The sequence below is a fragment of the Chanos chanos genome, chromosome 7 (assembly GCF_902362185.1).
Source record: "Chanos chanos chromosome 7, fChaCha1.1, whole genome shotgun sequence".
Classification (NCBI taxonomy): domain Eukaryota; kingdom Metazoa; phylum Chordata; class Actinopteri; order Gonorynchiformes; family Chanidae; genus Chanos; species Chanos chanos.
The window spans coordinates 12,769,912-12,795,980 of NC_044501.1; the positions used below are offsets into that span (position 1 = coordinate 12,769,912).

At 42.2% G+C, this 26,069-nt stretch overlaps 2 protein-coding genes across 3 annotated transcripts in view; one reads left to right on the forward strand and one right to left on the reverse strand.

Annotated features, from left to right (window-relative positions):
- Positions 1-8,224: 8,224 nt before the first annotated feature.
- Positions 8,225-17,609, reverse strand: LOC115816822 (male-specific lethal 3 homolog). Of its 2 annotated transcripts, XM_030779965.1 has the most exons (14): positions 17,491-17,609; positions 16,315-16,397; positions 15,861-15,956; positions 15,489-15,589; positions 15,011-15,121; positions 14,805-14,809; positions 14,013-14,141; positions 13,679-13,839; positions 13,358-13,516; positions 12,910-13,229; positions 12,399-12,508; positions 12,133-12,232; positions 11,710-11,794; positions 8,225-8,476 (listed from the first exon to the last, which is right to left on the reverse strand). In XM_030779965.1, exons 1-14 carry the CDS (start codon positions 17,587-17,589, stop codon positions 8,377-8,379), a joined length of 1,659 nt encoding a protein of 552 aa, XP_030635825.1. In that variant the 5' UTR covers positions 17,590-17,609; the 3' UTR covers positions 8,225-8,376. The 2 variants fall into 2 exon arrangements, with proteins under 2 accessions (XP_030635825.1, XP_030635824.1); XM_030779964.1 differs by lacking the exon at positions 14,805-14,809 and having other exon boundaries at positions 15,021-15,121.
- Positions 17,610-21,627: 4,018 nt separating this feature from the next.
- Positions 21,628-26,069, forward strand: part of LOC115817003 (rho GTPase-activating protein 6-like) — a 60,607-nt gene continuing 56,165 nt past the window's right edge. The window contains exon 1 of the mRNA XM_030780219.1: positions 21,628-22,149. Coding sequence (XP_030636079.1) covers positions 21,628-22,149 — 522 coding nt within the window. The remainder of the gene's footprint in view (positions 22,150-26,069) is intronic.

Consider the following 26,069-nt stretch of genomic DNA (forward strand, 5'->3'; position numbering starts at 1 on the left):
CATCAAAACTGTTTACAGTCGATTACTTCACACAACTAAGTTTTGTGCGACACCATGTGAGCAGGCAACACCAACACCAATTGGGCAGAAGAGAAAGAGAGAGAGAGAGAGAGAGAGCTGAGAAAACACATGTTTATGAGGCTGGACTACTCACTGAATGATGGTGAAAACCCCCAACTCATCCTCCCTCAGATTCATCCCTCCTGCTGGACTGAGGAAGCCTGCCTGGTGGCAGAGAGGGGTAACAAGCACCTGTTCCTCACCCCGTGGCCTCCAACGTCAAATGGATGTCTGCCTTCTCTTCAGAAAAATAACTCTCCTTTCTCTCTCTCTCTCTTTTTGTTGCCTGCTATTCCTCCCCACTGCTGTGCCAAATGTTCCAGCTTAGTGCAACACCGATAGTGATGGATTTAGCAGGGGCATCTGGGCCAGCCGGGATAAATCTCACACATATACACATACGCACGCACACACACACACACACACACACACACACACACACTGTCAAGCTGTGCAAGTCAGGGCCCCCTCAGGGGGAACAGCGGGCACACACTCCCCCCCATGCCCTACTACGGACACAATACTATTATCATACTCCAGAGGGAAGGATGGAGAGAGAGAGAGAGAGAGAGAGAGAGAGAGAGAGAAAATGACAAAAAAAAATACTGTGTAAATGTAAATACTGATGTAAATACTGACTGACTCTGAGAGAGACAGAGAGAGAGAGAGAGAGACAGACAGAGGTGAAGAGGAGAAGAGAGGATCAGCACTTGAACAGCTGGACTCAGACACACAACAAAGCTGCCACAGTGCTATGAGGAGAAGAACGCACTACAAAACACTCTACGTTTGATTCCAAGCTTCGGTTTTGTGAGCTCGGCGTTTTTAAGTTTCTGCTTTTCAAAGACTCAATTGGAACACCTGGAACTGGGCTGGTACTCAAATCCAGACATCATCCAGACTTGAAAGCATCTTTGAAGTGGACAGTTTCTCTCTGTTTGTTTTTTTAGTTTGGAGTTGACTAAAATGGTATGAATCTATAGGATTTGGATTCAGGATTCAGTGTTTTTACTAAGCGGAGTTTCTTTGGACCACCTACCACCAAAACACATCACAAACCAGACAAGAGGCAAATAATCAAAGTTAAAGTTGATATGACATACAATGGTCTCTATATACAGTAACTATTTAAGAAGAAATGAACAGGACAGAAATTAAAGGCCAGATATTTATCAATAATATTTATCAATAATAATCTCAGGGCAACTATCCATATTAACCAAATTTTTCCCACCTTTATTTTCCCACTTAGCTGTGAATTAATATATACGTTATTATCCTTTTCATGAATATGCAATTCTGAACTGAGCTTAGTAACTGGGACACGTGTGCTGGTCACATTTAAAAATCTATCCAACTCTCCCCTTCCCCCGATCATGAATCATGACATCATTTCCCATCATGTGTGTGTGGCTTGACTTCCCATCAGCCTTTGCCTGGTAGAGTTTACTGTGATTGGTGACCCGGAAACCCTGTACGTGTTCAGCGCAGGGTTGATTACTCCCTACACCTCTTTGCTTTCCATCTGGAATGCTTATATCTTATGTAACTCGCCATTTGTAGTGGGGTGAGGGTGAGGGGGGGGTGGGGTGGGGTGGGGGTGTTGTTGGGCGATGAAACAAGATGAAATGTCTCCTGCTATAAAAGGCTAGTTAGATGTTTTTTCCACTTGATGTCTCTGTATGAGTAATTGATTGTGGTCCGCATCTTTTCCTCGATGCGTTTGACCGGTTCTCCGGCTATGGGTGTGTTCTGCTTGCTCAATGGTCCGCAGGTCATTGCTGCAGCTTATTACAGCTCTCTCTTTCATCTGCTGGTGCAAGAAATCACTGTGTACCTTTTAAGCTCTGTTAAAACACATCAGTCTATGCGACTGTTTTGTTTTAAAACATAGATCTTGTTAATTTGACATAGTGTTTTTTTTTTTTTATTCAGGACTCTTTATAGAAAGACTAAATCTTTTCCAGAATGATTATATAACCTGACCAGTTCTAAGGACCCTTTCTTTGTGCGTTTGGACGAAATTTGGATATGCCCGGCCGAGATTAATTGTGGCGCCGTGTTGGCTTAATGATTTTAAAAAGTAAATTAGAAAAAGGGCAAACGCAGAGAGAGACAATTGCTCAAGCGATGGTTCAGTCTAAAGAAAGTAAATGCCAGGATGTTGGTCTTAAACATGTGCAGCATATGAGGAATGAAATCAATTAATCATGTGACATGATTAAAAAGTCCCCGGGGCTTTGGAGAAGATGAAGGATTTCCAGAACAGACTATATTGTGTATGTGAGTATGTATTTCTTTCTGTGTGTGTGTGTGTGTGTGTGTCTGTGTGTGCGCACATGCGTGCATTCAAAGGGCAGCAAAGACAGGCGAATCTCAATAATCAGGAAAGGTTAGAAAGGGCAGCTTTTAATACACTGTGCAAAGAGGACAGGGGTTTACAAACATTAGAACCAACACTGCTTAAGATCCCTAATGCAGGGGAAAGGTTTACTGCTGATCCTAATGTCAACTCCACAAGCGATCTGAGAGAATGCATCTTATAGTGTCTAAAACTGTAAGCATGCAAGCATTTATTTTAAATAAAACAGATATGGTATAGTGTATTTGTGGTTCTTGCTCTTGCTAATACAAACAAAAGCAGAGCAGAGAGCTTTAAGAGGTAGCTTTCGAAAATCAGATTCAGATTACAAATCTCTAAATAATCTGTAATGTGATAAGAGGAATTAACGAAGCCAATGTCTGAGAGCATTATGTCAAGCATTCATTCGCAATACACATCTTTATTACAAGTTACAAACCTTGGTTTTACCCAACACACAAGGCTCAGTTACACTTACCTCATTGTTCGGCATTTTATTCTGTTTTTCCCTCTCTTTCTCTTTCTCTTTCTCTTTCTTTCCTCCGGTCCTTAACCACTCTCACTATAGAATGTTCTCAAAAGAAAAAAAAAAAAAAAAGAATATTCCATTCAAAGGACGAATGTTTTATACCTAAAGTTTGGGGAAGATATGAAGGAAAAAAAATCTAAAAATGAGAGAAATTTTAGGAAAAAGAGAGAGAGAGAGAGAGAGAGAGAGAGAGAGATGAAAGATGAAGATGAAAGATAAACAAGTAGATACTAACAGCGTCTCAAAGCTAGTGCTGGAATGTCAATGCTGATTTGTGGCTGAGTGGTGTGTGTGTGTGTGTGAGATTCACTCCCATCAGTACATGTGCACAGTTCACCTGCCTCATCACAAGTACACACCCTCCAGATGGTGCAGACACACACACACACACACACACACACACACACACACACACATCTGACCAGGCTAACCTCTTTAGACTAAAAACAAGGTGTTAGAACAATAACATCTTCTTTCGCAACCATTTCTGTCATCCAAGATTAAGCATTTCTTTGATAATCTTGTGTTTATTCTGCTCATCTCCCTGTGAAGCACCCCAGCTGCTGTTATAAGTTGGGTTGTTAGCTGGCTGGGTGAACAGTATGAACATGTGTCAGGGACCAAAGAATGGAGCGAGAGAAAATGACCTGAATAGGAGACACCGAGTTGAAAGCATTGAGAGGAAAAAGTGAAAATGAACGAGAGAATCGGGAGGATTACAGATGAGAAAGACTTTCCTTTCAGTCAGAAGAGAGAAAGAGTGCACTGGAACAAATGACAGCAATTAAAGGACACTTTGCGAGAATAAAGGAGATCAATGTTAAATCGACATTTCAGGCTGAAAAAAAAAGAACAACCTAGCTCAGTGCTTTATGTGTTTTTTGTTGTTGTTGTTGTTGTCGTTTTTTGGCACCGTCCGCATCAAAGTTTTCAAGGCCATTATTTTAAGATGCATCAACGAGTTTAAAAACCAGGCTTTTGACATAATGAAAAATCCAACCTTAGTTTCATGTCAAGTGTACATTTCCATTACGTACTTCATAGTAGAACTAATGCAAAGATAACAAGATTTATGATTCATCATTCATTTTAAGAGGAAGCTCACAGTCTCCAAGATATTAAACAGAACAGGAACCAAAGACAAACATCAGACAAGGAACTCCACTCAATGGTGAGGAGCTATTGGCAGTATTATAAGTTCTGCATATTTTTTCATATTGCAGTGAAAATGAGATGACTCTTAGATAAGCCTGAATGGGATTTTGGATTAATGCTGTGATGTATGAGCTGTCAGAACTCTTCTGTCTCTCTCTCTAATTGAGATAACTTGATCTGGATAGACACACAAGTGATATTAGAGCGAAAAAAAAAAGACAAAGAAAAGAAAAATCAAATGAAGAAACATTTGCACAAGTACAGCTAAGTGATGCGCTCAAAGACGGTTTCTACATCCATCCTATTTAACTCCTGAGTGAAAATATCGATCCCCCCCCCCCCCCCCTTCCCCTTCACCGTCCTAGCTCCCAACCCTCTTCCCACTCGAATTAACTGATAATGACTGTGTTACACTAAATCTGCAGACCCCGAGGCAGCTTTAATGGGTTTGGAGATGACCTCACTCGACCTCTGTTTAAAGCACGGCCTTATCGCCGTCTGATTTTGTCTGATCAGCCCTCTCATATGCAATAAAAAACAAAACAAACAAAAAAAAACAAAGACAAAGAAAGAAAAAAAAACATAGAGAGAGAGAGTTCCTGGTTTAGTGTCTCATCATTTCTCCCAAAAGCTTCTTCAGATTTAACAACAAAAACCGACCCCCTTCCCTGTTCGTAAAGCAGTCAGTGGGTGAAAACGATAGAGTTCGGAAAGAACAAAAAAAAAAAAAGATGGGCAATCAGATTTTTCCATTTGGTGGCCCCGCTGTGAAGCTTGGGCCTCTGGAAAGCTCTGTTTCAAAGCGTGCCAGGATTAGGACAATCACATTGTCTGAGGAGTGAATCAACCACAGCGGGTCAGGTAAAGAACCCTCTGGAGGAAACGAGTCGAAAAGCTAGAGAAGAACTGAAGATTTCTCCGTTCAGCTTCAGAGTTATATTTTTCCTAAATACTTCACCAACAACCAAGGAATGTTCATAGAGGACTTTTATGCTGATTTCTCCCTTTACACATCCGTTATTGTGTTGTCTGTACTATGCTAATTTACTGGCGCTAATCAGTACGCTTGAGAACATTCACAGTATTTCTGAAATGAGAAAGTTGGCCTGCCAAATAGACACACACACACACACACATATACAAAAACCAATGAAGAAGTACTTCAAACCTGTCTTTCCTTTAAAAGAGGCCAAAGGTATCAACTGTACTCACCCCGTCATCTCTAATCTAGATTCTTCAATCCATCCCACGTCTGCAGCTGTTACTGAAGCCAGAACGCTGGCCTCCAGTTCCATGCTAGTTTCACCACGAGCCATGATACTGGAAGGTTTTTCTTTACAGCGGTAAGAGAGAGACGTACAGATTCCAAGAGAGAGAAAAGGTGTGTGTGTGTTTGTGAGAGCGAGAGAGAGCAAGAGCGAGAAAGAGAGAGACAGACGGATATAAACAAGAGGTGATATCACATTACACTTGCAGGTGCTGCTGCACTGGTGCAAATTCAATCATGAGAAATGGATATTTAGAGTGTGGGGCAGAAATCATTTTATTGTGGGCTCAGATGTGCCTCTGGGCTTGGATTGGCCAGCCATTCAATACAGTGAAGCCTGGCTCTTCATCTCAGGTTCCCCTTGTAAGTGCTTCATAGCGTCCTGCCATGGCATTTCAATCGAATTAGCACTCAGCCTAGCTCTCCACTTAGCTTATCGTGATAGGGAGGAACTCACTATAGCTGAAGGAAATGAGAGTATATATTGAAATAAAAATCCTCGTGTTTATGTGTTTTAATAACTTCATAGTGAAAACTGGGATAGGTTGTGTTTCAGGGGGATGATGTAATCCATCCACACACAGTGTGACTAATCGTGCCCCTTGCACATCGTCATGTGGCGTAACCAGACATGAAACACAGTTATCTTCATTGTGACCTAGACTTGAGTTTATGCAAATAGTACATTTCACTAGACACATCGAAGACTGGTGAGATTAAAACTCTTGTTAATGGATACTACCTAAAACCACAGAATGGCGATCCGCAAATGAAGAAACTGGAGCACGTCACAGCCAAAATATATTTAGTGATTTTAAGGAGAATTAAGTCGGAGTGGTCATATAAAATTTAGAAAATGACCCAGGTCGGGCCTGCTCTGTGGTCAATTAATATCCAGTTACTTCTCCAACAGCCATATAGTATGTCTGTTCCCCCTTAGTCAGGATGTGCTAAGCACCGCATTTTTGGCCGGGCCTTCGGTACACTGTGAATCAATGCTGTGGGGGTGGGAGAGAGGCAGTGTAGTGTAGTACAGTAACCCCCCCCCCCCCCCCCCCCAGCCTTTACCAGCACGCTTACATAGCACATTAGACACTCACTGTACACACTGTTGCCGGAACACAGTAGCGAACAGAGACAAGGCTTTAGCTTATCCCATAAAACCCTATTGCAGCTGAACAGTCTGATTTTTTAAGGAGATGCAGTATATGATAGCAAGGTGGAACAATGTTTCAAACACTAAAGGGAGGGATTCAGCCCAAGGTGTGACTTTATTGTGTGACGGATGAAATCCAGTCTGCACTGAAAAAACATATATTGAAAATGTATGTTTTTAAGAATCCCAAACAAGACTTCATGACTCACTCTTAGAATCATATTTTCTTTTTTTAATGAAGTACAACAAAGCAATGGTAATTTGACACTGATACCTTTTACTTCTTGGACCTCTGAATCTAACACAAGAAAACTTTCAACTTTTAAAGTGGTCAGAATTCTGGGTAATCAAGGACTTCTTGTCATTTGCGGCGTAAAGTCAACTGCCCGGGCTTCTGAGACTTTATCAGCGGGTTTTATGTAACGATCATTTTATGAACCTCGGAAAGATTTCATTAAGATTGTGCTTGTCTAACGCTCCATCCGCTGGTTTGTTGCATTCATATCAGATTCATTGTGTGCGCGTCACGTCCTGTGAAAGGCTGGTCTGAGAACTCTTCTGCATGCTCTAAGCTCTACCGGTTCTCGAATTTGTGTATCACAGAATTCAGCTAAGCATATCGATTGACTTTGAGACTGATTTTGTTTTCTACGTTTTTGACAGCGTTGAATGAAAAGCGAGCGTCTGGTTGTTTATTCTTCTGTCCGTCTCTCTGCATAAGATACTTGGCATGCACCACACAAAGATCACTGAATAAGAGGGAGACATTCTCAACTCAATGAATCATTAGCCCCCACCCCCCCCTCTAAAAACAGGGTAATTCAAGCAATATGAGAAAACACACATTTAGACGTCCCCTCAGAAGTTCCTCATGATCGAAATCAGAGTCAGATTATCATTTGAAAATGGATTTTAACGATGTTAAGATGAGGATTCTTGTCCTGAAATGATAGGCAACACATTATAAATCTATCAAAAAAAAAAAAAAAAAAAACTAGAATAAAATAAAAAGGTTTCCTTTCTAATCACAAAACCAACTGAATGCAACAAAGTTTTAACAAGTACATCTCGATGAAATAGCAGAACTTTGAGTGAGGGAGTAACGGTTCCATAAACACATTTTTTGGGACCAAATATGCGGTAAACAGGTAGAAACAAACAAACAAAAACAAAAACAAAAAACAAACCAAAAACTAGAACAATCCTGGCTTGCAGGGACAAACAGAATATAAAAAAAACTCAAAATGTTTCACACATCTCCTGAATTCCTCACAAAGGAACCTCCAATGAAAGTCTTTCTTGTATTCCCGGCACAAGTTAAGCACAGGTTCAGAAAAAGACGGCGAGAGAAAGACAGTGAAAGGTAAGAGATAAACACACAGATGCTGCAGTGCGAGAGGCTGGGCGAAAGAAAACAAAAACAGAAAACAAGCAGTCACGCGGCGTCGACGAACGAGCAAGAGGGAGAGCGACAGTAAACGAGGACCCGTCCTCCGTCCTCAGAGGGTAGCCCCCCCCCCCCCAACAAAAGGAAAACAAGAAAAGTGGACGTCCATTTTTTTTTAAACGCCATTGCGTCCAACAGGCTGCGAGCAAAGCCACTGCCACCCCGCTGTTCCCAGTTAGGAAAGTGCACAGCTGAAACTGGGGATGGACAGTCTCTGGAAAAAGGGTGGGGCAGGGAGGGGGGGGGTGAAAAGATCAGCTGCTGACACAGTAAGAAGCACAAAGAAAACTTTGCTCAACGTGGAAAGACCAGCGGCGATGCAGAGGGGCAGGGGAACTCTATAAGAGCTGGGGAACAGACGCTCCAAAACGCCGGGGTGGGGGGGGGACAGGTCCCCTCCTCAATAGACAGGCCGCGGCTGTTTCATGGAATAGTGGGCTTCGGTCGCGGACACGTACGCCGACTCCGGGAAAAAGTCCTCGTGAAATTCCGCCAGGAACCTGTCAGAAAGACCAATACGTGAGATTCAATGAAGACACAGGGAGTCTAGGCAGGGACAGTGCAACATGTATAAATAATGAAATAAAAAGCAATAACTCCAGAGTGGTTTATCTTTACTCAACAGAGCTCCTGTAGCTCAAGACAAGATAAAAGCCTGACAAAAAAAAAAAAAAAAAAAAGAAGTGAGGAGGGAAGAAGGGACCTGTAAATCCCAAGTCAAACGCTGTAAAACAGGCACAGTCTGTCTCAGTGGCTATCCTGGGGGATTTGTTTACCACTCAGTGTGTACATCTTTTTTTTTTTTTTTCTCCCCCCCCCTCCTCCTCCCTAAATCTTCTAAGACAGACTTCAAAAACTTTACCACATAGCTGAGTTTTCACTTTCGGAGTTGCTTAGTAACGTAAGGGGCGGAGTTAAAAGAGCTTTAGCTTTGGAGAGGCAGACCCAGGATTTCCGAGGTTTAGCCGTACCACTGTACATGAGAGGGAACGTCGGTAAAAGTCACGTCAGATGAAACACTTTTTAATGCATTGGTTTGTTCGTTACCACATAACGTTCGTTATGCGTCTATTCATTGACGCAGCAGAGCCCTTGAGACCGGTTTCCGTTAATCATCTAATTCCAGGAAGTTCCATCTTTTTAACGTCACTGTCCGCTTAAAGTGCAGTGTCCATTATCATTTATATTAATGCAACGAATATTCAACATATTTCAAGTGGGGAAACGCTCCATGCCAAATTTTACATTCTGGTAAATGCAATTTGAGGCATCTGCTATTTAAATGTCTTTTTTAAAAGGCTATGCAAGTGCACTGGATATTACGTTTTTCCAAATGATATCTGCATTTGCTATGTGTTAGAATTAAACCTCATAATCCATAAATGGGGAGATGGTGATCAAACTATTGAGTCACCTCTGATCTCTGGGTGCAATCCTCCAAGGTGTGATGGGGAGTTTCCTTAAATAACCCAATTCACAAAAAGTTGGCAGGCGAAAATCTCCCCATCTAATCTGGAAAATAATCCGGAATGTTCTAAGTATCCGCTGCTCTGCAAAATCCCCTAAATCTTGCCATCTCATCTTAGTTTCCTCCACTCTAGCATCTCTTAATCCCACCGCAAACAAATTATCCTCATCAGCCTGAGAAATGAAGAATGCTTTAACCAGCCACAAATTATAACCTGACGTCGCAAGCACCTGGACAGAAAGCATGGTTCCCTCTGCTTTTTGATCACGGTGTACAGTGCCGTGAGAAGAAGACATTTATCCTTGTTGTCAAATGGGATGGTGATTATGCACACGCCTCAAAAGTAAGATCTCCCCCATTTACATATGTCGTCTCTTTCAGTATCCATCTATAACAGGGACGTCCACCTGCCCACCAACTCACCCACCCAACACAGACGGGATTAAGCCCAATCATTCTAGTAAAGATCTATGTGTACATTCCCAGAATGCACCGCTCTGCTCAAATACATCAAACATCTAATGTTGTTGTTGTTGTTGTTGCCCCCCCCCCCCCCCCTCCTCGGCAGACAATCTCCACAAGTTGCTAAGTGAGGGGAAATTCAATCTCTGTACAAAAAATAAATAAATAAATAAAAAATAAAAACCGGGCGTGTCTGTCTCGTTAAGCGGAGAGGAGCTGAGGAGGATGTGACAGCGCGGAGCAGCGTCTGGACGAGGGACTGCAGCTGTTTGATTAGAGAGGAGAGTAATAAATCCCCCGGGGGTTTGGGGGCCGGGCGGAAGATCGCCGGGCAGGATTTAAAGATTAGTTCTGAGGCTTGTGTAACGCCCACTGATCTCCCTGACTCTGAATGCGGTATTCACTCGCTTTCTCTCTCTCTCTCTCTTTTTTCTCCGTCTCTTATCACATACAGGGAATCAGTGCGAGGCACACCTCAATCTGTCATCTGATCTCTTCATCCCAACCACAAAAAGAAGAGTGGCCGGTAAACGTTTTCCGTGCTGAAAACCCGGAGAGCGCGAAAGTCTCGACGGCGCGCCGCCGCGTTAAAATCGTGGCGTGAAATTCGTTCATCTTTACCTGTTGATGTACTGCACCTCCATACGCTAGACCTACTTAACAAACTGTCGAGAGGACACTGGAGACCGCACTCTGGTATTGACAGAACTACTGTGTAGGCACCTTTTTTTTTTCTGTCCATGCTCCCCTTGGTTAAAAGAGGAGGTGTTTATAAAGCTGTGGAAAAGCCCGGCAGGTCGATACGGTCTGCCGTCGCTCCCTCTGAATGACCGTCGCTCTGGGGAACGCCCAGAGCAGTCCTATCGACATTTTTCACTCCTCACTGTTCACAGCTCGCAGTGTTTAACTGTGCCTAAGCTCTGTATTTTCTCCTACATCATTAGGTCGTATGGAGCAGACTGTTATCATACAGGTAATTCATTACAGTAGAACAGACCCTATGCATCTCACTAGGTCCTTGGTCCATGTGTTTGCTTTATCTTGGCGAGTGAACACTATGCACATACTGGCAACACTCGGTTACACTGGCATCAACTGACTGTTTAATAGCCTATGTGAGTTATAGAATTCTAATTTACTGCTGTCATTTCAAAATTCCCATTAACTCTGTCTAAATTACCCAAGGGCATCAAACAGGCACAAAAGTCTCCGAACAAGAAGAGCATGTGCGGTGAGTCAACACAGTCACTGAAGTCCCAACGGGAGAGGAAGAAAAAAAAAGAAAAGAAAGAAAGTACTGACCTGTGTATACTCATTTATCATAGTAGGGAGGGAGAGAGGGAGAGAGAGAGGGGGAGACATTTCACGTCATGACTCCCTCTGCAGAGTCACTGAATGCATTTAAATATCAGTGACGGATTTGAGCAAACGGTTAATCTATCCCTGTGGCACCTCCTCATGGTCTGCCGATTTATTACAGACAGGCTGGAGACAGTGCCAAAGCACGAGTTACAGCAGTCAGAATAAAACGTGAAAATGATTTGTAATATTCAGGAACGTAAAGAAAAAAACTAAAGAAGTGAGTGAGCTGAATGATTAAAAACCATGAAGTGAAACACGTCAGGAAAAAAGTGTATTGCTATGGGAGACACTGTGCTGGTCTAACTGCACAGGCAAGGTGTTTTCATAGGAAATATACAACTGTTAATTCACATTCTCTTTTAGTAGAACTGACATGGGAATGTCTGTGCCAAGGGTACGTGGAGCATTTGGGGTGTTTTCAGACTGGTTGTGGTTTGGTACCTGAGAAAAAGCTCCAGATGTTTCACCAGTGCCCGCAGGTTCCTCTCGGGTATGTGCATTTTCCCCAGAATTTCCGGAAGCTTCACTAAAGAGAGAGAGGGGGAGGGTGGGGTGGGGGGGTGGAAAAGAGCTTCAGCATACAGTAGAGAGTGATAATGATATCACACACTATGATAATGATAATTAGCTAATCACAATATGTACACCATTTTGTGTACGTCTGCTTCTGGATTTGCTCTGAATGACGCCTCTTTGGAGAGTATTCTGTATATATTTTTCTGTATATTTCTATATATGAACTGGCAGACACAATTAAAAATTCTGAGAACACATGAAGGCAGATGCAAACATATGTACAGTTGTGAAGAAACAGAGACCAGGAGACTGGTCTCAAAAGACGAGGGGAAGGTACAGGATACCCACCGAAGAGTCGGAGGAGGTGCTGTGACCCATACAGATATGAAGGAGGTGGAGGTTGGTCACTTTGAGGATAGTTATCAGGTGTTAGCCTCCAACTCAGCACCTGCACAACATCAGAGAGCATTGGACTCAGACCATATTCGTGCGAGCTGGTAAAACGAACAGGTCTGATGAGGACAGGGAGAGCCGTCTTCAGGCTATAGTTCATCCGACAGTCTGCTGGGATTACGTTTGAGATTTACGGTTTGTCGGCTGAAAGCACCGCTCACCTCGTTCAGTTCATTGTTCCTCCTGCTCTCCAGCCCGGAGAAAATGCCGCTGCCGTCCTTACTCGGCGTCAGGGGCAGCGGAGAAGAGGAGCCGCTGTGGACTGGTGTTCCTGGGAGCGGGCAGAAGACTCAGGATTCAGAACGTTTGAGGCAGAGTCAGAACACGGTACTATAATCTGGGTAATTAGCACCACCCAGTGGATGAATAGTGTCTGTCACACTGGTGCTGAGCTAATTCAACCAAAGCTAAAAAAAAAAAATGTTTATTATTCTTCACTGTAAAGACACTCGAACCACAGTGAGTCACTGACCGTCCAGCTAAGCTATGATGCAGTGAAGTCCATTATCAGAAAAGGGCTGGCTCATGGAATCAATAAACATACAGAACAACACTAAACGCTGTTCAGTTATCCATGATCTAGACACAAAAAAAAAAAGCCTGCAACTGGTACATTTGCCTTTACTAATAATATGCAGTGAATGCAAAATAAAGGCCAGGTGGCTAACTCACGTTTTTCCAAGTTGAGGAAGAACTTGGGAAGAGGCGTAGGGGCATCAGTGAGGCGGCGTTTGGGTTGGGGTGAGGCGCTGCAGCTGCTCCCTCCTCCTCCTCCTCCTCCCTCCGCCGTTCGGTCTCCTCCGGAGGTGTTGCGGGTGGAGCGACGCAGCGACTGGGTGGCGTCGGCGTCGGGGTTGGTGCAGCGGCGACGCTTGGGCGTGGTCGCCGTGGAGACGGGGGCGGTCGAGGTTTCGCTGAGCGCGGGCTGGCTGTCTGTCGACTGGGGGGTGGCGGGGTTCAAGCCGGGGCTGGGCGAACGCTCGCGGAGCGTCCTAGAAAAAAGCGTCAGCAGGAAAAAAAAAAAAAAAGAAAAAAAAAAAGAAGTTGAGCATTCCCAAGAGAAACGACATTAGGTCAGGTCAAGTCAGAGGACTACCAACGTGTTGTTTTCCTCCCTTACCTACTGGAGCAAGCTGCACTGTCGCTGATTGGCAAGAAGAACTTGGAGGAGCTGACTTTCTTGAACTGAGCCTGCTCATTGGGGTACAGAAGGATCAAAGGGAGGGTGAAGTCAAAGGTGATCCTCAAACCATCCACCATTTCCTTACAAAGCTCCTCACTGCAGATGGACAACATTTAAAGTCAAAGGATGAACAATACCCTCATCAAATGTCACATTAACAGGGTGTCTGTTTACATCCATTTAATATTTTTTTAGTGTTGGATCAAAAGACCAGGCTAAATGGGTAGTGTCAACGTTTGTCTGTTGAATGCGACTCACTTCTTCTCAGGTGGAACGTAGTGGGGACTCAGGTTGGATTGCGTGGAGCTCTGCGGATGTCTGTATCGCTCGTTGGCGGAGAAAGCAGCATTTATGGTGAAGTGTTTCACATAGGACTCCAGGATTGTCACTATATTCATCTGGGATGGAAGTTTCACCAGCTAGAGAAGGATTCAGAGTGCTCTTCAGTTGCTATCACAGACCACTGCACTAATGACCAAAAAGCCTCAGAACCACATCCTATTCTTGTATCAGAGAGATTTCACTTTCTCTCTGGACAGACTCAGATGTACCATTCTGCAGTGTCACCAAAGTCTGTGTGTATTAAAATTACCTTTTTTCTCTTGTTGATGTAGTAGCAGTCATCCTCCAGTTTCTTCTTGAGGACCTCAGGGATGTCTATGTTTATAGTGACGGTCTTGTCCTCACTCTCTCTCTTGGTGTGGCCATCCTGTTCTTCCCTCTAACACACACACACACACACACACAAATCAACTGTTGAGCTTATTTGGCATTAACTGTACTAAATGTAGTATTAAACTGGCACTGTAATTTACAATGATCAAAACGTCTTGTTTTACATCAACTGGACTTAAAAGCAAACAAACATTAGACCACAAATCTCCCCATGTACACCGCCTGGCCAAAAAAAAACCAGTCGCACACTCCAATATTTCATCGGGCCGCCTTTAGCTTTAATTACGGCGTGCATTCGCTGTGCCATTGTTTCAATCACCTTATGCAATGTAGCAACATTTATTTCAGCCCAGAGTTGCACTGATTTTTGGCCAAGATCTCGTTGACGACGGGAGAGTCTAACCACTCTAAAGTCTCCTCCAGCACATCCCAAAGACTTTCAATGGGGTTAAGGTCAGGACTCTGTGGTGGCCAATTCATACATGAAAATGACCCCTCATGCTCTCTGAACCACTTTTTCACAATTTGAGCCTGATCAATTTTGGCATTGTCGTCCTGGAATATGCCCATGTCATCAGGGAAAAGAAAAATCCAGTGATGGGATAACCTTGTCATTCAGTACAATCAGTTACTCAGCTGACTTCATTTTGTTGCCACATAACGTCGCTGAGCCTGGACCTGACCAACTGAAGCAACCCCAGATCATAACACTGCCTCCAGAGGCAGCGTATATTTACCGTATTACGTACATAAATCCAAATCCAAATGGTGACTTTTTTTCTTTTTTTGGCCAGGCAGCGTATATTTACCGTATTACGTACATAAATCCAACTCCAAGTGGTGAGTTTTTTTTTTTTTTTTTGGCCAGGCAGCGTATATTTACTGTATTACATACATAAAGTATTTCATTTTCACCCAAAATTACCATCTCTCTCAAATCCTCAGACGAGTCACTGTCTTCACTTTTTAAGGACTCCGGATCTTCTGAATCTTCCTCGCCACTTTCCCCAGATGACGAGATCACAGCTGGGGCGTTAAAAATAGATTTAAGAACAAGGATTCAAAACAGAAATTCATACATAATAACAATAAAAAAATATGTTACAGCACACAAATACACTGGGCAATGACAGATCTGCGCAATTCTGAACTCTCTGAGAAGTACGCCTACGAACGAACACTGCCACGCCAGCGCAAACAACTTTCGAGAAGGGACGTGTTGACAGTGACAACCCAAAACATCACAGGACGCAAACAGATAAAGAGATTAACAGTTACAGGTTAAAAACAATCACAGACAATGCCAAGATCCCTAGGAGCTTGCTGTGACATTTTGAACATGCTGTTCTAATCAGGTCAACTGTGCTGATCAGGGAGAGACACAAACACTCACAAGCATCGTCGCTTTCCTCCCTTTCCTCTTCTGGGAGGGTCTTTAACACCGAGTTAACACCTGGCAAACGACAGCGTCGCTTCCTCCATCCCTTTCTCCTCCTGCCAGACATAATCAACAATCAGCATCATCATCATCATCATATCAGAGTTTGACAGAGTGAGACTAGCTCTAAGGATGGAGTAATCAGAGCTCCTCCCTATAAAAGTGCCGTTTTTCCATATTTTCCAGAACACTCCATTTCTCCATATAAGGCTGATACCCTCTAGCACCATTTTAGTAGACTTATGCTACGTTCACGCAAGAGGGACTAATTTGAGTCCCACTGAGAGAAATGAGAAAGTAGTCCAAGAGTCTCTTGGTTAGACTTACATGCGAGCCAAAGCTTTGCGCGCCAGTTTACGTTGTAATTTGCGAGTTTCGTCAGTATCTCTGAGCACATGGTCCTCTGCAGCCCAGCGATCCCAACTAGAAAAAAAGATAAAACTTTACCGTTCCCAGACTTCACAGGCAAAGACTGTACAACAAATATTGACATTACTACACAAAAGGATCTGCACCGGAGTAAACAGATGCAGATTTAAAGTAGTCACAGGGGACCTTGAGCGCTGTGTAAATTACGTTAGCTGCATGTTTAGCCATACGACTGGATACTTACATGCATATCCGTTAACTAATTGATTTTCGTTAGGAATTAAATGACCGATGTTCAAGAATACAAGTGAGCAACAGCAGAAAATAATCAACATACACTGTTTCTCAAGCCATATCCATATAAGGCTAGCATGTGTGCGGGTGGCTATATTTTGAACCGGTGGCGCCTTACCTTCTATTCCAACCATTGAAGTGAATCAAATATTGCGGGACTCTCTTTCCCCGGTCATCTTTTCCGATTACAATATCAACAACCTGAAATATAAAATACCGGGCGTTAAACAACTTAATATCAATATTCGTTTGAAAAATCACTGCGTGAACGGTTTATCTTATCGGTGGCTCTTGTTCTCGTTACAAGGGCTTTGTGTGACAGGGGTACCGTATTTACTACCGTCTACAATTACCCCCTCCCCCCAATTCGAGCGCTCTCTAGGTATAAAAGACAATTCGTCGCGTGAAATTACGCGTGCAGTGACGACATTAATGGACCACAACATGTTTGCGGTGCACCTCATATCATTGTGGTCACGGACGATTTTACTGAAACCTGACTGAAAACGAGTGCATTTAACCTTGAAGACTTATGAGCCCCCGCAAAAAAAAGTCAAATCATATCATTTTAACGTGAAAATGAACGCAAGCTAATAATAAAGCATCGGTACCACATTAAAATGCAAAACAGTGTTTCATCCATCTACTTTCACAAAGTTGGCGAACGATGGCTTAAAAACAGACTTAACCCGCTGCTTTTAGCCAGTGAACCGCTCGGAATGGCATACCTGTCCGGTAAACGGCAGATAGCAAATTAAGTTAGCATTAATTATTTCAATATAAAGCTACCAACGCACATGTTAAGGTAATCACGTCATAACCACTGTACATAATAGACAACTAGGTTACTTCTCTAAGATCGGACCGCTAACTTAGCTGGCTAGTTGTCTCTGACAGTTTATTTGGCACGAATGGTTAGGCCTTGCTACTTTCTCGCCAGTTAGCTTGATGGCTAGCTAGCGCTAACAGTTATCTATCTTCAAAAACAACGACATAACGTGAACATGTAACAGTTCCTGGTGTCATATCCATATTGACAGCATGGAAATGTTTAAGATTTCCAAAAGATACAACGATACTTTTAATTTATTTCCGCTGAGGCAAAAGCGAACTTGTCAGCAAGCCGCTCAAGCGGAGTTTACCGCGCAGAGACAGAGGCTGTAGAAATGGAATTAAACATTTGGAATAATGTGGCAATACTTGTTAGCAAGACATTTGGACTGAGTTGTTATGAGTTCCAGAAAATCCCATGGAGACAATGTAAAGTTACATCTGTTTTCGCGCCACGATTTACCTTTGCATCATAGAGCACTTTGGCCTTTGATGGATCAGGTTCGAAACAGAGAACTTTTTCTCCTTTATGGAATTTAAATTTCATTCCCCGAGAGTTCATTTGTTCATCATGGCGTTCAGGAGAGGAGGAATCTGGACCCCCGCTCCTTAACCCATTCCACGCCGGGCCGTTGTTTTCCTAGTGGTGAAAAGTATGGAGCTGGAAAGGGGGTACAACCCACAAAATAAAAGCAGGAGGCTGCGGGTGATTTTAAGTTTGTCTGTCCCACTCTCCGTAGGCGCTAGTGACGACATCAATATTTACAGGAAGAGGCAACCGCTCACTAAACGTATTAAAAACAACAACGTTAGCAAAATTAATTGAAATTTGTTTTCATTCATAGTCGTGTTCAGCTTCCACAATTCTACTAAACTATTCTGATCATTCTTTCCAATTCCATATTAATTCTCTCACTGGACATGGGTGTCATTGTGCTGATGACATAGTAGTGTTGTAGCGGCACAGCTGATATCAGTTTTACAGCGGCGTCATCTCAGAAATAATTTGCATTAAAAGTTTTCTTTACCATGCTATACTCATTGCGACAGATGCAGAATAAACATTTAGTAAACATACGATATCTATGCCTTACTTCAGTCATTTCTTTAAGAAAATGGAATAGTAACGCTTCGATTAGTGATCATTGGCGTTTTCTACTGAAGCCCAGCATATAAAGCATTACTCAAAAAGGTGTCAAGTAATTTATTATTGAACTGACAAACAAGATCATTTGAATACATGGTATTTACAGTCTACCTCAAAAGCACAGGGTTGTACTCTGTTGACAATGTAGCCCTTTTACCACTAGAGGTCACCGCATCCTCAAATCTGATGAGGACAGGCGCGTTACATCTCTCTTTGACGGATTCTCAAACCGTACATTTGCGTGCTTCGTAAACTAAAACCCATTGTGAATCTCGCTGAATTCTCATCTCAAAGGAAAGAAAGAGTAAAGCAAAAATGTTAAAAATATTATTATTATAACCCCCCCCTCCAATGATTCTTTAATGTTCCTTTCAGACTTCATGACTTTTCAGACCACAGCCATATTATTATTTGTCTCCTATAAAGTGGTGAGTGATTTGCTTTTTGTTTTATTTGTTTGCATACCTGTCAGAGGATGAGGAACACATTGTGTTATGGTTGTAGTTATTAGTGTAAGTACTTTGTACATATAAGTTGTAAAAAACACATCGTTGATATCTGTTTACATCTAGGGTTCCAAATAAAGGGTGGTTAAATATGTTTCCCATTAAATATGTTTAGTCAGCTGAAGGCTGCACGTTCTTTTCTAAAATTAGAAGCCCTTGGCGTGACTTCAATTTGCCTGAAAGACACAGAGACAGTGAAAGAGGCATATGAGAGACATCATTTACAAAGAGACTCAAAGTAAATGACCTGTGTCTAGTGTCTTGCTCCAGTTTACACCAAAATATAAAGTGTCATCTCAAATGTAGGCCTACTCAGCCTTACTCAAATTTACTATCAGATTAGTGTAAAAGAAGCTATCGTTGTGACCAGCTATGCATCTATTCTTGGCCACTGCCCATATAAAGTCCCAAATCAAGAAAAAAAAGTAACTGGTTTTTTTTTTAATTGCACTGTATTGAACAGAAATGCATAAATTCTGTTTGTACACAAAGGTGGTTTCCAACTTACCACTGAATAATTAAAAGCTTAAGAAGAAAAATGACATAAAGCAAGAATGCAGTACATTGCTGATTTCAGCAGCAAAGGCAACTCCTACATGAGGTAATAATTTGATCATTTTAACGAGTGATTTGACAACTCCCTTTACACAAACTGTTTCGACAGAAACTGGCATATACCGATACCCTGCAGGATGTAAACCATGTCTTTTCTTTTAAAGCAACCAGGCTTTTCCTCACCTCCCTCGATCTTTCTTTTCTTTTCTTTTCTTTTCTTTTTTTCCAGTGTGGTCTCAGAGCCACCCATTGCTGCGAGCGTATTTTGGTAAGTACTAGGAGATGAGATTTGAGCGTACTTTATACAGATGATATGAATTGAATTATGTCTCCTGCTGTTCACTTTAATTCTGTAGTCCAGTCAAGCACTTTTTTTTTTTTACCCTTACAGTTCCTATTAAAACAATATGTGCCTTTTGGCGATGGAGTGAGGGATCACGTGTGAGGAGCCCACACGTGCAGTGATGTCACTCTCCACACTGACCCCTGGGTCCAGGCTGAGTTTTGTTCCAATGTGATTTCACCACTGGCTCTTTTCCCCCCCCCGATCCCACCCAGAGAGGGACTGTTACACAGCCTGGACAGGAAGCCCGTTTTCTCTTCCTCTTTACCTATCAGGGGCCCCCCATTTGAAAAGTCTTTGATAATGACCTCTCCTTTTTTTTCTTTTTTTTTTTAATTCTTCATCTGTTATTCATGAGCACTGATTTCAGTATGGATAGAATGGGTGAAAATGACATGGAATTAGATGACTTTGGAGTTCTCTCACCTGCTTCAGTTTGTATGGAGACGTTTAATAATGAAGACAGCTCTTTGGAGTTTTCTTCCTCCTCTGTGCCTGGGATGTAACAGCAATACAGTTCAACAGACATAAGGAGCAAGGCTGCTGCAGGGAAGCATAATGGAATCCCCCCTCCCACACACACACATTTTAAGTTTGTTTGTCCTCAATCCAACTCCATACATTTCACCTTTGCTCCTTTTCTGTATGCATTCCATGCGACGATGATACTGTTGATACACTGGTGCTGTAATGTTTTATGTTACAGTGTTGTTGTTATTGCTGATATATTCTCCAGTGTCCTTTTGGCCCCGGCCTCTTATATCATCCCCGCTAATAAGTCAGTGAGCCATCTCTACCTTGCACTTCCTAATGTCTTTCTTCCCTCCCTCCCTCCCTGCCTCCTTCTCTCTCTCTCTCTCTCTCTCTCTCTTTATCTACCCCCTCTCTTTCCTCCGTCTGTTTTTAGGCCACTAGATTCAGACTGAGGCCTTATCAGTATTATGCAGTGCTGGCCCATAAGCTGCTTTATCAGAGGATCCCTCCTCCCCCTTTCTCCCAGGGTGCAAGAGTTTTTCCCCACACCACTGGACGCAGGCAGAGAGGGGGGAGAGAGCCCGTACACGAACACACACAGACACACACACATGCTCACACATACACACATATACACACACACAGAATGGAATCTAAGCAACCCAGCTGATGACAAGTGCCCTTACAACCTGGTGCTTCTCAGAGGGCACCTAGGGAAATGTCCATTTGTAATGTAAACTCTTTGCTAGTGTTGGCTCTTGTTCACTCAGCATTTCTTACTTGTAAACCATAAAGCCAAAAACTGTTAATTTGTTGGTAAAGGTCTTAGATTTAATAAGTAATAATGATAGAAATAACAAATGCATATGTGACACAGAGAAAGCAGACCTGGTTCAAACTTGGATTATCATAATTAGGATTAATCCACCCACAAAGTGAACCGTCAGTCCGGCGCTGAATGGACACGCTGACTTTGCTTCAACTACTAAACACTGGTTTTAAAAAAATAAGATGTAGGTATTTGTGTATTTATATCGAAAGCTATATTTATATAAATCGAAAAGTTGCAAAATGACTACTTGTTGGTGTAATGCTTTAAGTTACGGAGAAGCTTGACAGTTGCTTGATGAGAGAAAGAAGGAAAAAAAACAGACCTAAAACAACTACAAAAGTCAAAAACAAGGCTCAAAAAAGTAACCTAATACTTCAGAGGGCATATTTCTTCAGAAATAAGAATGTGCCGAAAGGGGAGCGGGTAGACCCACAGAAAGCTACAGAATGTGACGCGCGAAAAGGGCATCGCTTGCGAAACTCCTCTCTCATCCTGTCGACCGTCCGTCCCTCCCTGCCTCACTCCCAAATCCGAACCAGTTGTGCCTTGAGGGACATGAATTGAGCAAAGAGAATCTCCGCTCCGCACTCCGCTTGGGATATCTTTGTTAACCACGTATAATATGATTCATAGCTATTTACGCGTGAACGTTAAAAATGGTCTGGAATTGTCGTGAACCTCACATGAACACCGCGAAGAGTAGCTGAGCGATAACGCGCAGAGGACTTGAGAATAGCCAAGAGATGTCTTCCGCGCAAGGATTACTTCACAGCGTCTTCTCTTGTTCGTCTCCATCCTCTAAAAGCATCTCTAAAAGACGGCTGCGACAAACACGGAGTTTGGACCCAGCCATCATAAGAAACTGTGGAACCGACCAGGATGCGGCACGAAGTGATTTTGACAATTTGACAGTACCTGAGCAGGTTTTCAGTGATGCAGGCGCGACTTCATCAGCCTACATCTCTAGTGAATACCTGTGCACGCTCAAAACGGATCAGCGCTCTAAAGCACCGAGACTGAAACAACCGTCACCATCTTCCTCTGGCCCGTCTACACCTTTGGATATCTCTCCGTCATCCAACTTCAACTTCGACTATGATATCAAACACGCAAAGCGGAATACAGCGTGGGATTTGCCGTTCCTTGCTCGCAGCCCGAGTATCACTCCCTCAAGCAGCACGAGCACCTTATTTTCCCCAAGGAAGTGGCTCCAGAAGAAGTTGCAACAACCAAGCTCCCACGCCTATGTCGTATGGAGGTCGGAGGTAAAAACCGACGTAACCTGAAAAGTTCATTGGTCCGCTAGGAGCAATGTATTGTAGATGCTTTTTTTGGCGAATTTATGCAGAAATTCAACGTCTCTTGTTCAGTCTTTAAAGTTGTCCTCAACTTTATCATTGTACTCTGTCCTTTTCATCATCACTTAAACAAAACCGACAATCTGGCACCCCTTTCACAATCAATTCTTCCCAGTTTACCCGTAAAATTGAGATGAACTGCACTATTTTAAAAAAAAACAAAACTTTATGCCATCATTTGTATATGTAGATATGCATTAACCTGTGGTACACTTTGCTAAAGAGAGCACCACATTAACATTCCAGTCAAATATATTCACACACAGAATAAAGCAATTTAAAAATGGTGGATGCTATTTAATAATTAAAAAATTCCATTTTGTTAACAGTAGGCTATATGGTTACCTACCGCTATGAAACAGCCAAACTTTGATGCCACAATTCCCCTGTGAATACCAAGGTCGACTACAAAGTCAACAAATGGAGGGTGGCAGTCCATATGTGCTATCTCTTGTTCCAGCCACATTGTCTGTTATGTGTTATTCTCTAGGGAGTCAGAGCATCCATTGATTGGCCATACAAATGGAGGGTGATTCAAGTACCAAGTTACCACAGCTGCCCCGATAATGCAATCCTTAAGAAAACATACTTTGGGCTTATTTTTAGCAAGGGCTTTAATGGCCAAATATTTGGCTGTCGTCCACATGTTCTAGCTGAAAGGTAGAAACCCTCCTGTCTACTTTTCAAACTGACAAAAAAAAAAAAGAAGAGAAAGAGATGGAGAGTATTCTTTCTTAAGCAATTTAAAATGCATCTGATGGTGATTTACAAAATTCAAGCGAGACAAAAAAGCTGAGATGCCTTGAAATGTTTTCTCATGACTTATGATCTCTAGCAGCGTCCAGTTCATGTTTTTCTTCCACTAAAATGATAGCAGTGAGAGTGAAAAAAGGGTCACTGGGGACTGTTTTAAGTTGTTTGAACATGACTGTGGTATGAATTATACGCCATCCCAATCTCAAACCGAATCCTCTGTTGTGCTGTTAGTGGCGACTGAAACAAATCCCTTTTTAGCACACTGTAACATATAGTAAATTAATGTACTGTAGAGCTCAACACATTCCTGTCATGAATCTCCCTTCACACCTATTGCCCCTGGTTGATTTTTACATGAAAATGAATACAGCGTATTTTTAGCCTTTGTATGCTTCAACGCATTTGCCTATGTGGGTACGCAGTTGCAGAGGAATGTACATGTTTTGTACAGATTTCTTGCCTCACAGGCAGCAATTTGGACAATTTAAATTAGGCCTTTTTTTTCCTATTTGGGACTGCTACGTTTTTATTGCTTTCTTCTGTTAAATTTATTGAGCTGTTTTTCCTCACCTTCACATCGAGCTGCTCTCAGATACGCACGCATTGTTATTTCTACAATTCACACTCTGCAGTGTTCATGTTGTTTTCTTTTGATTTACTGGTTTCCTCTGGATTTGATCTGTCTTGTCATACACTCTTTTCTCAAAGGAATTTTTATGAGTGTGAAATATGAAGAAGAGAATCTGACAGAGTGAATTTTAACATTTCACTGAAAAGAGAGAGAGACAGAGAGAGAGAGAGAGAGAGAGAGAGAGAGAACTGAAGAAGGCAATGGTTTACATATTTGAACATGACAGTTTTATTTTTTGTAATTGTTACATGTTTTTTTCCATTCTCAATTGTTGATACACAAGTGGTGTCTTGGAACAAAATGTCTTTCTTCAGACGCAATAAGGCGTGTAGCTTGAAATGATTCATTTTGAAGTAGATGTGTAAGTTGAACAGTTCTCAGCAGGACTTTTGCATTGACAGTTGCCTAACAGTATCACAGTGTTTTGATTATATCATTGCATCCAGCATCTTTTTCTTGACCGGATCATCTGAGTGCAAGTATGAATTTATTAAACAATTCAAAGGGATTGTACCCCTAATGAAGAGTTCAGCTGTGATACTATCTCTGCATGGGAAAAAAATGGGTATGGCTATAAAGCCATACAGTGCACAGGTGTCTCCTTTGTTAACCAAGATAAGGCTTTAATCATGTCTGTGTTTATCTCCATCTTGGGCCATGCGTACCCTTTTTAATTGGCTTTGATAATGAACATTTAATGAGGCATAAACACACTGTTTTATCTCACATGTCCAAGGCCATAACTTATGCTGCTCTGCTCCTCTGGCTGTTTTTTATCCTCCAAAGTTCCCTGCAATGGGTTCAAGTTCTTATTTGACTTAAATATCATGTAGTGTATTTAAGTTCAGAGTGATTTCCTGCTTAGATGGGAGCGTGGAAAGAAAAAGCGAACTGCAACAACAGCAAGCATTGCCTCAATGAATGTAAGACCAATTTGTCCTGATTAATACATTAACATTATTTCCCTTGGTGAGAATGGAAGATCTAAGAGGTAAGAGAAAGAGAGAGTGAGACAAAGAGAGAGGGAGAGAGAGAGAGAGAGAGGGAGAGAGACAGAGAGAGAGAGAGAGAGAGAGAGAGAAAGCAAGAGAAAGAGAGAGAGAGAGAGAGAAAGAGAGAGAACATGTCCTTTAGTTTACATTATGTAGTTCCAAAGTTGGAAGGTCAGCTTTCACAGACAAACTTAGAGACCTAGGCTGGCACTTCATGTCAACCTTCGAATTTTTTTTTTTCTCCAGGAAACGTTTAGCATGTGGCTTCATTCACAATCACTTCAATTCAAATTCATTTGTGTTTGGCTGGTCCACAACCGCTATTGTCACACTGAAGCTTTGTAGAATTCCAGTCCAAGAATTGCCTAATGCTCACTATTGAGAATCTCTTAAAGGCAGTTGTTTGACAAGGCTGTTTTACTCTGCCAATCACTAACGATATTAGAGAAGATAGTTTTTTTTTGTTAATCTCTGCCTCAGCAGAAATCCAGTTAAGATAACACACACCTGGTCTAACGGCGTTACGTAAGTGGTCGAAGCTGTCCAAAAGTTTCTGGGAAATTGCCTTGGGTTTATTCTCTCTATAGTTTGTATAGTTACAATAAACACAGTGTTGTATATCTGGTTGTCACAACTTTACATCTGGACAATGAACAATTTGTGACGGGTTATGCGTGTTTTTTATTTGTCTGTTCTTTTTTTGGAATGGACAGGCTCCAGCAACAATACACACATCGTGTTACACAGCATAGCGATTATAACGATTTATGTCAGATGACTGTATTTAAATGGGGCTTTGCTGAGATGGTACTTGATGGTTTGGTGTTGGCCTCGCGATATATACAAACAGGGGTTAAAGCTTAGGCATATGCTCAAATGTCTTATAAAACAGGAGCCTGCTACTACAGGACACCACCAAACATTTTATGTTTGACATTCCTAGCACAGTATGCTAGTAATACAACACAGCTGGATCAGTCGGTGCTCAAAAACCTAGTGCTTGTCTTTAAAGGACACATAAGCAAATTAGAGTCTCAGCATGGATGAATATAGGTAGCTGCAAATGTCAAAACTTCAACTATTACACGAATTCACATGAAATTCGAGTGACGGTGGCCTAGCTGACCGATCCGTGTTAGGCTACTTTAGCGTAGAAGGCAATACCAGGACCATATTAGAGAAACAGCAGGCTTATATGATATAAATGACATTCTTAAATAGTGCGTCCTTCTAGGAAAGAAGTTTCTGTTGTTGATACATGGCTTGAAATGCATCCTCCCTATCTCGTCTCCTTTGAAGATGTGTTAGGAACACTGGCCTTGAATCTAGACAGTGTTGGAATGTATCAGATGGTAGATTCTAGTGTTTGAAATAGTTGCACTCCACAGACCCCATGCCCCACGCTCAAATATGGAGTTTCAGCATAACATTTTACAGTGAAATAAAAC

Coding starts and splice junctions, on each gene's coding strand:
- LOC115816822 (XM_030779965.1), bottom strand. CDS start 17,589: ATGAACTCTCGGGGAATGAAATTTAAATTCCATAAAGGAGAAAAAGTT. Junction 16,398..17,490: donor AAGTGCTCTATGATGCAAAG/GTAAATCGTGGC, acceptor TTTATATTTCAG/GTTGTTGATATTGTAATCGG. Junction 15,122..15,488: donor GGAGGAAAGCGACGATGCTT/GTGAGTGTTTGT, acceptor TTAACGCCCCAG/CTGTGATCTCGTCATCTGGG.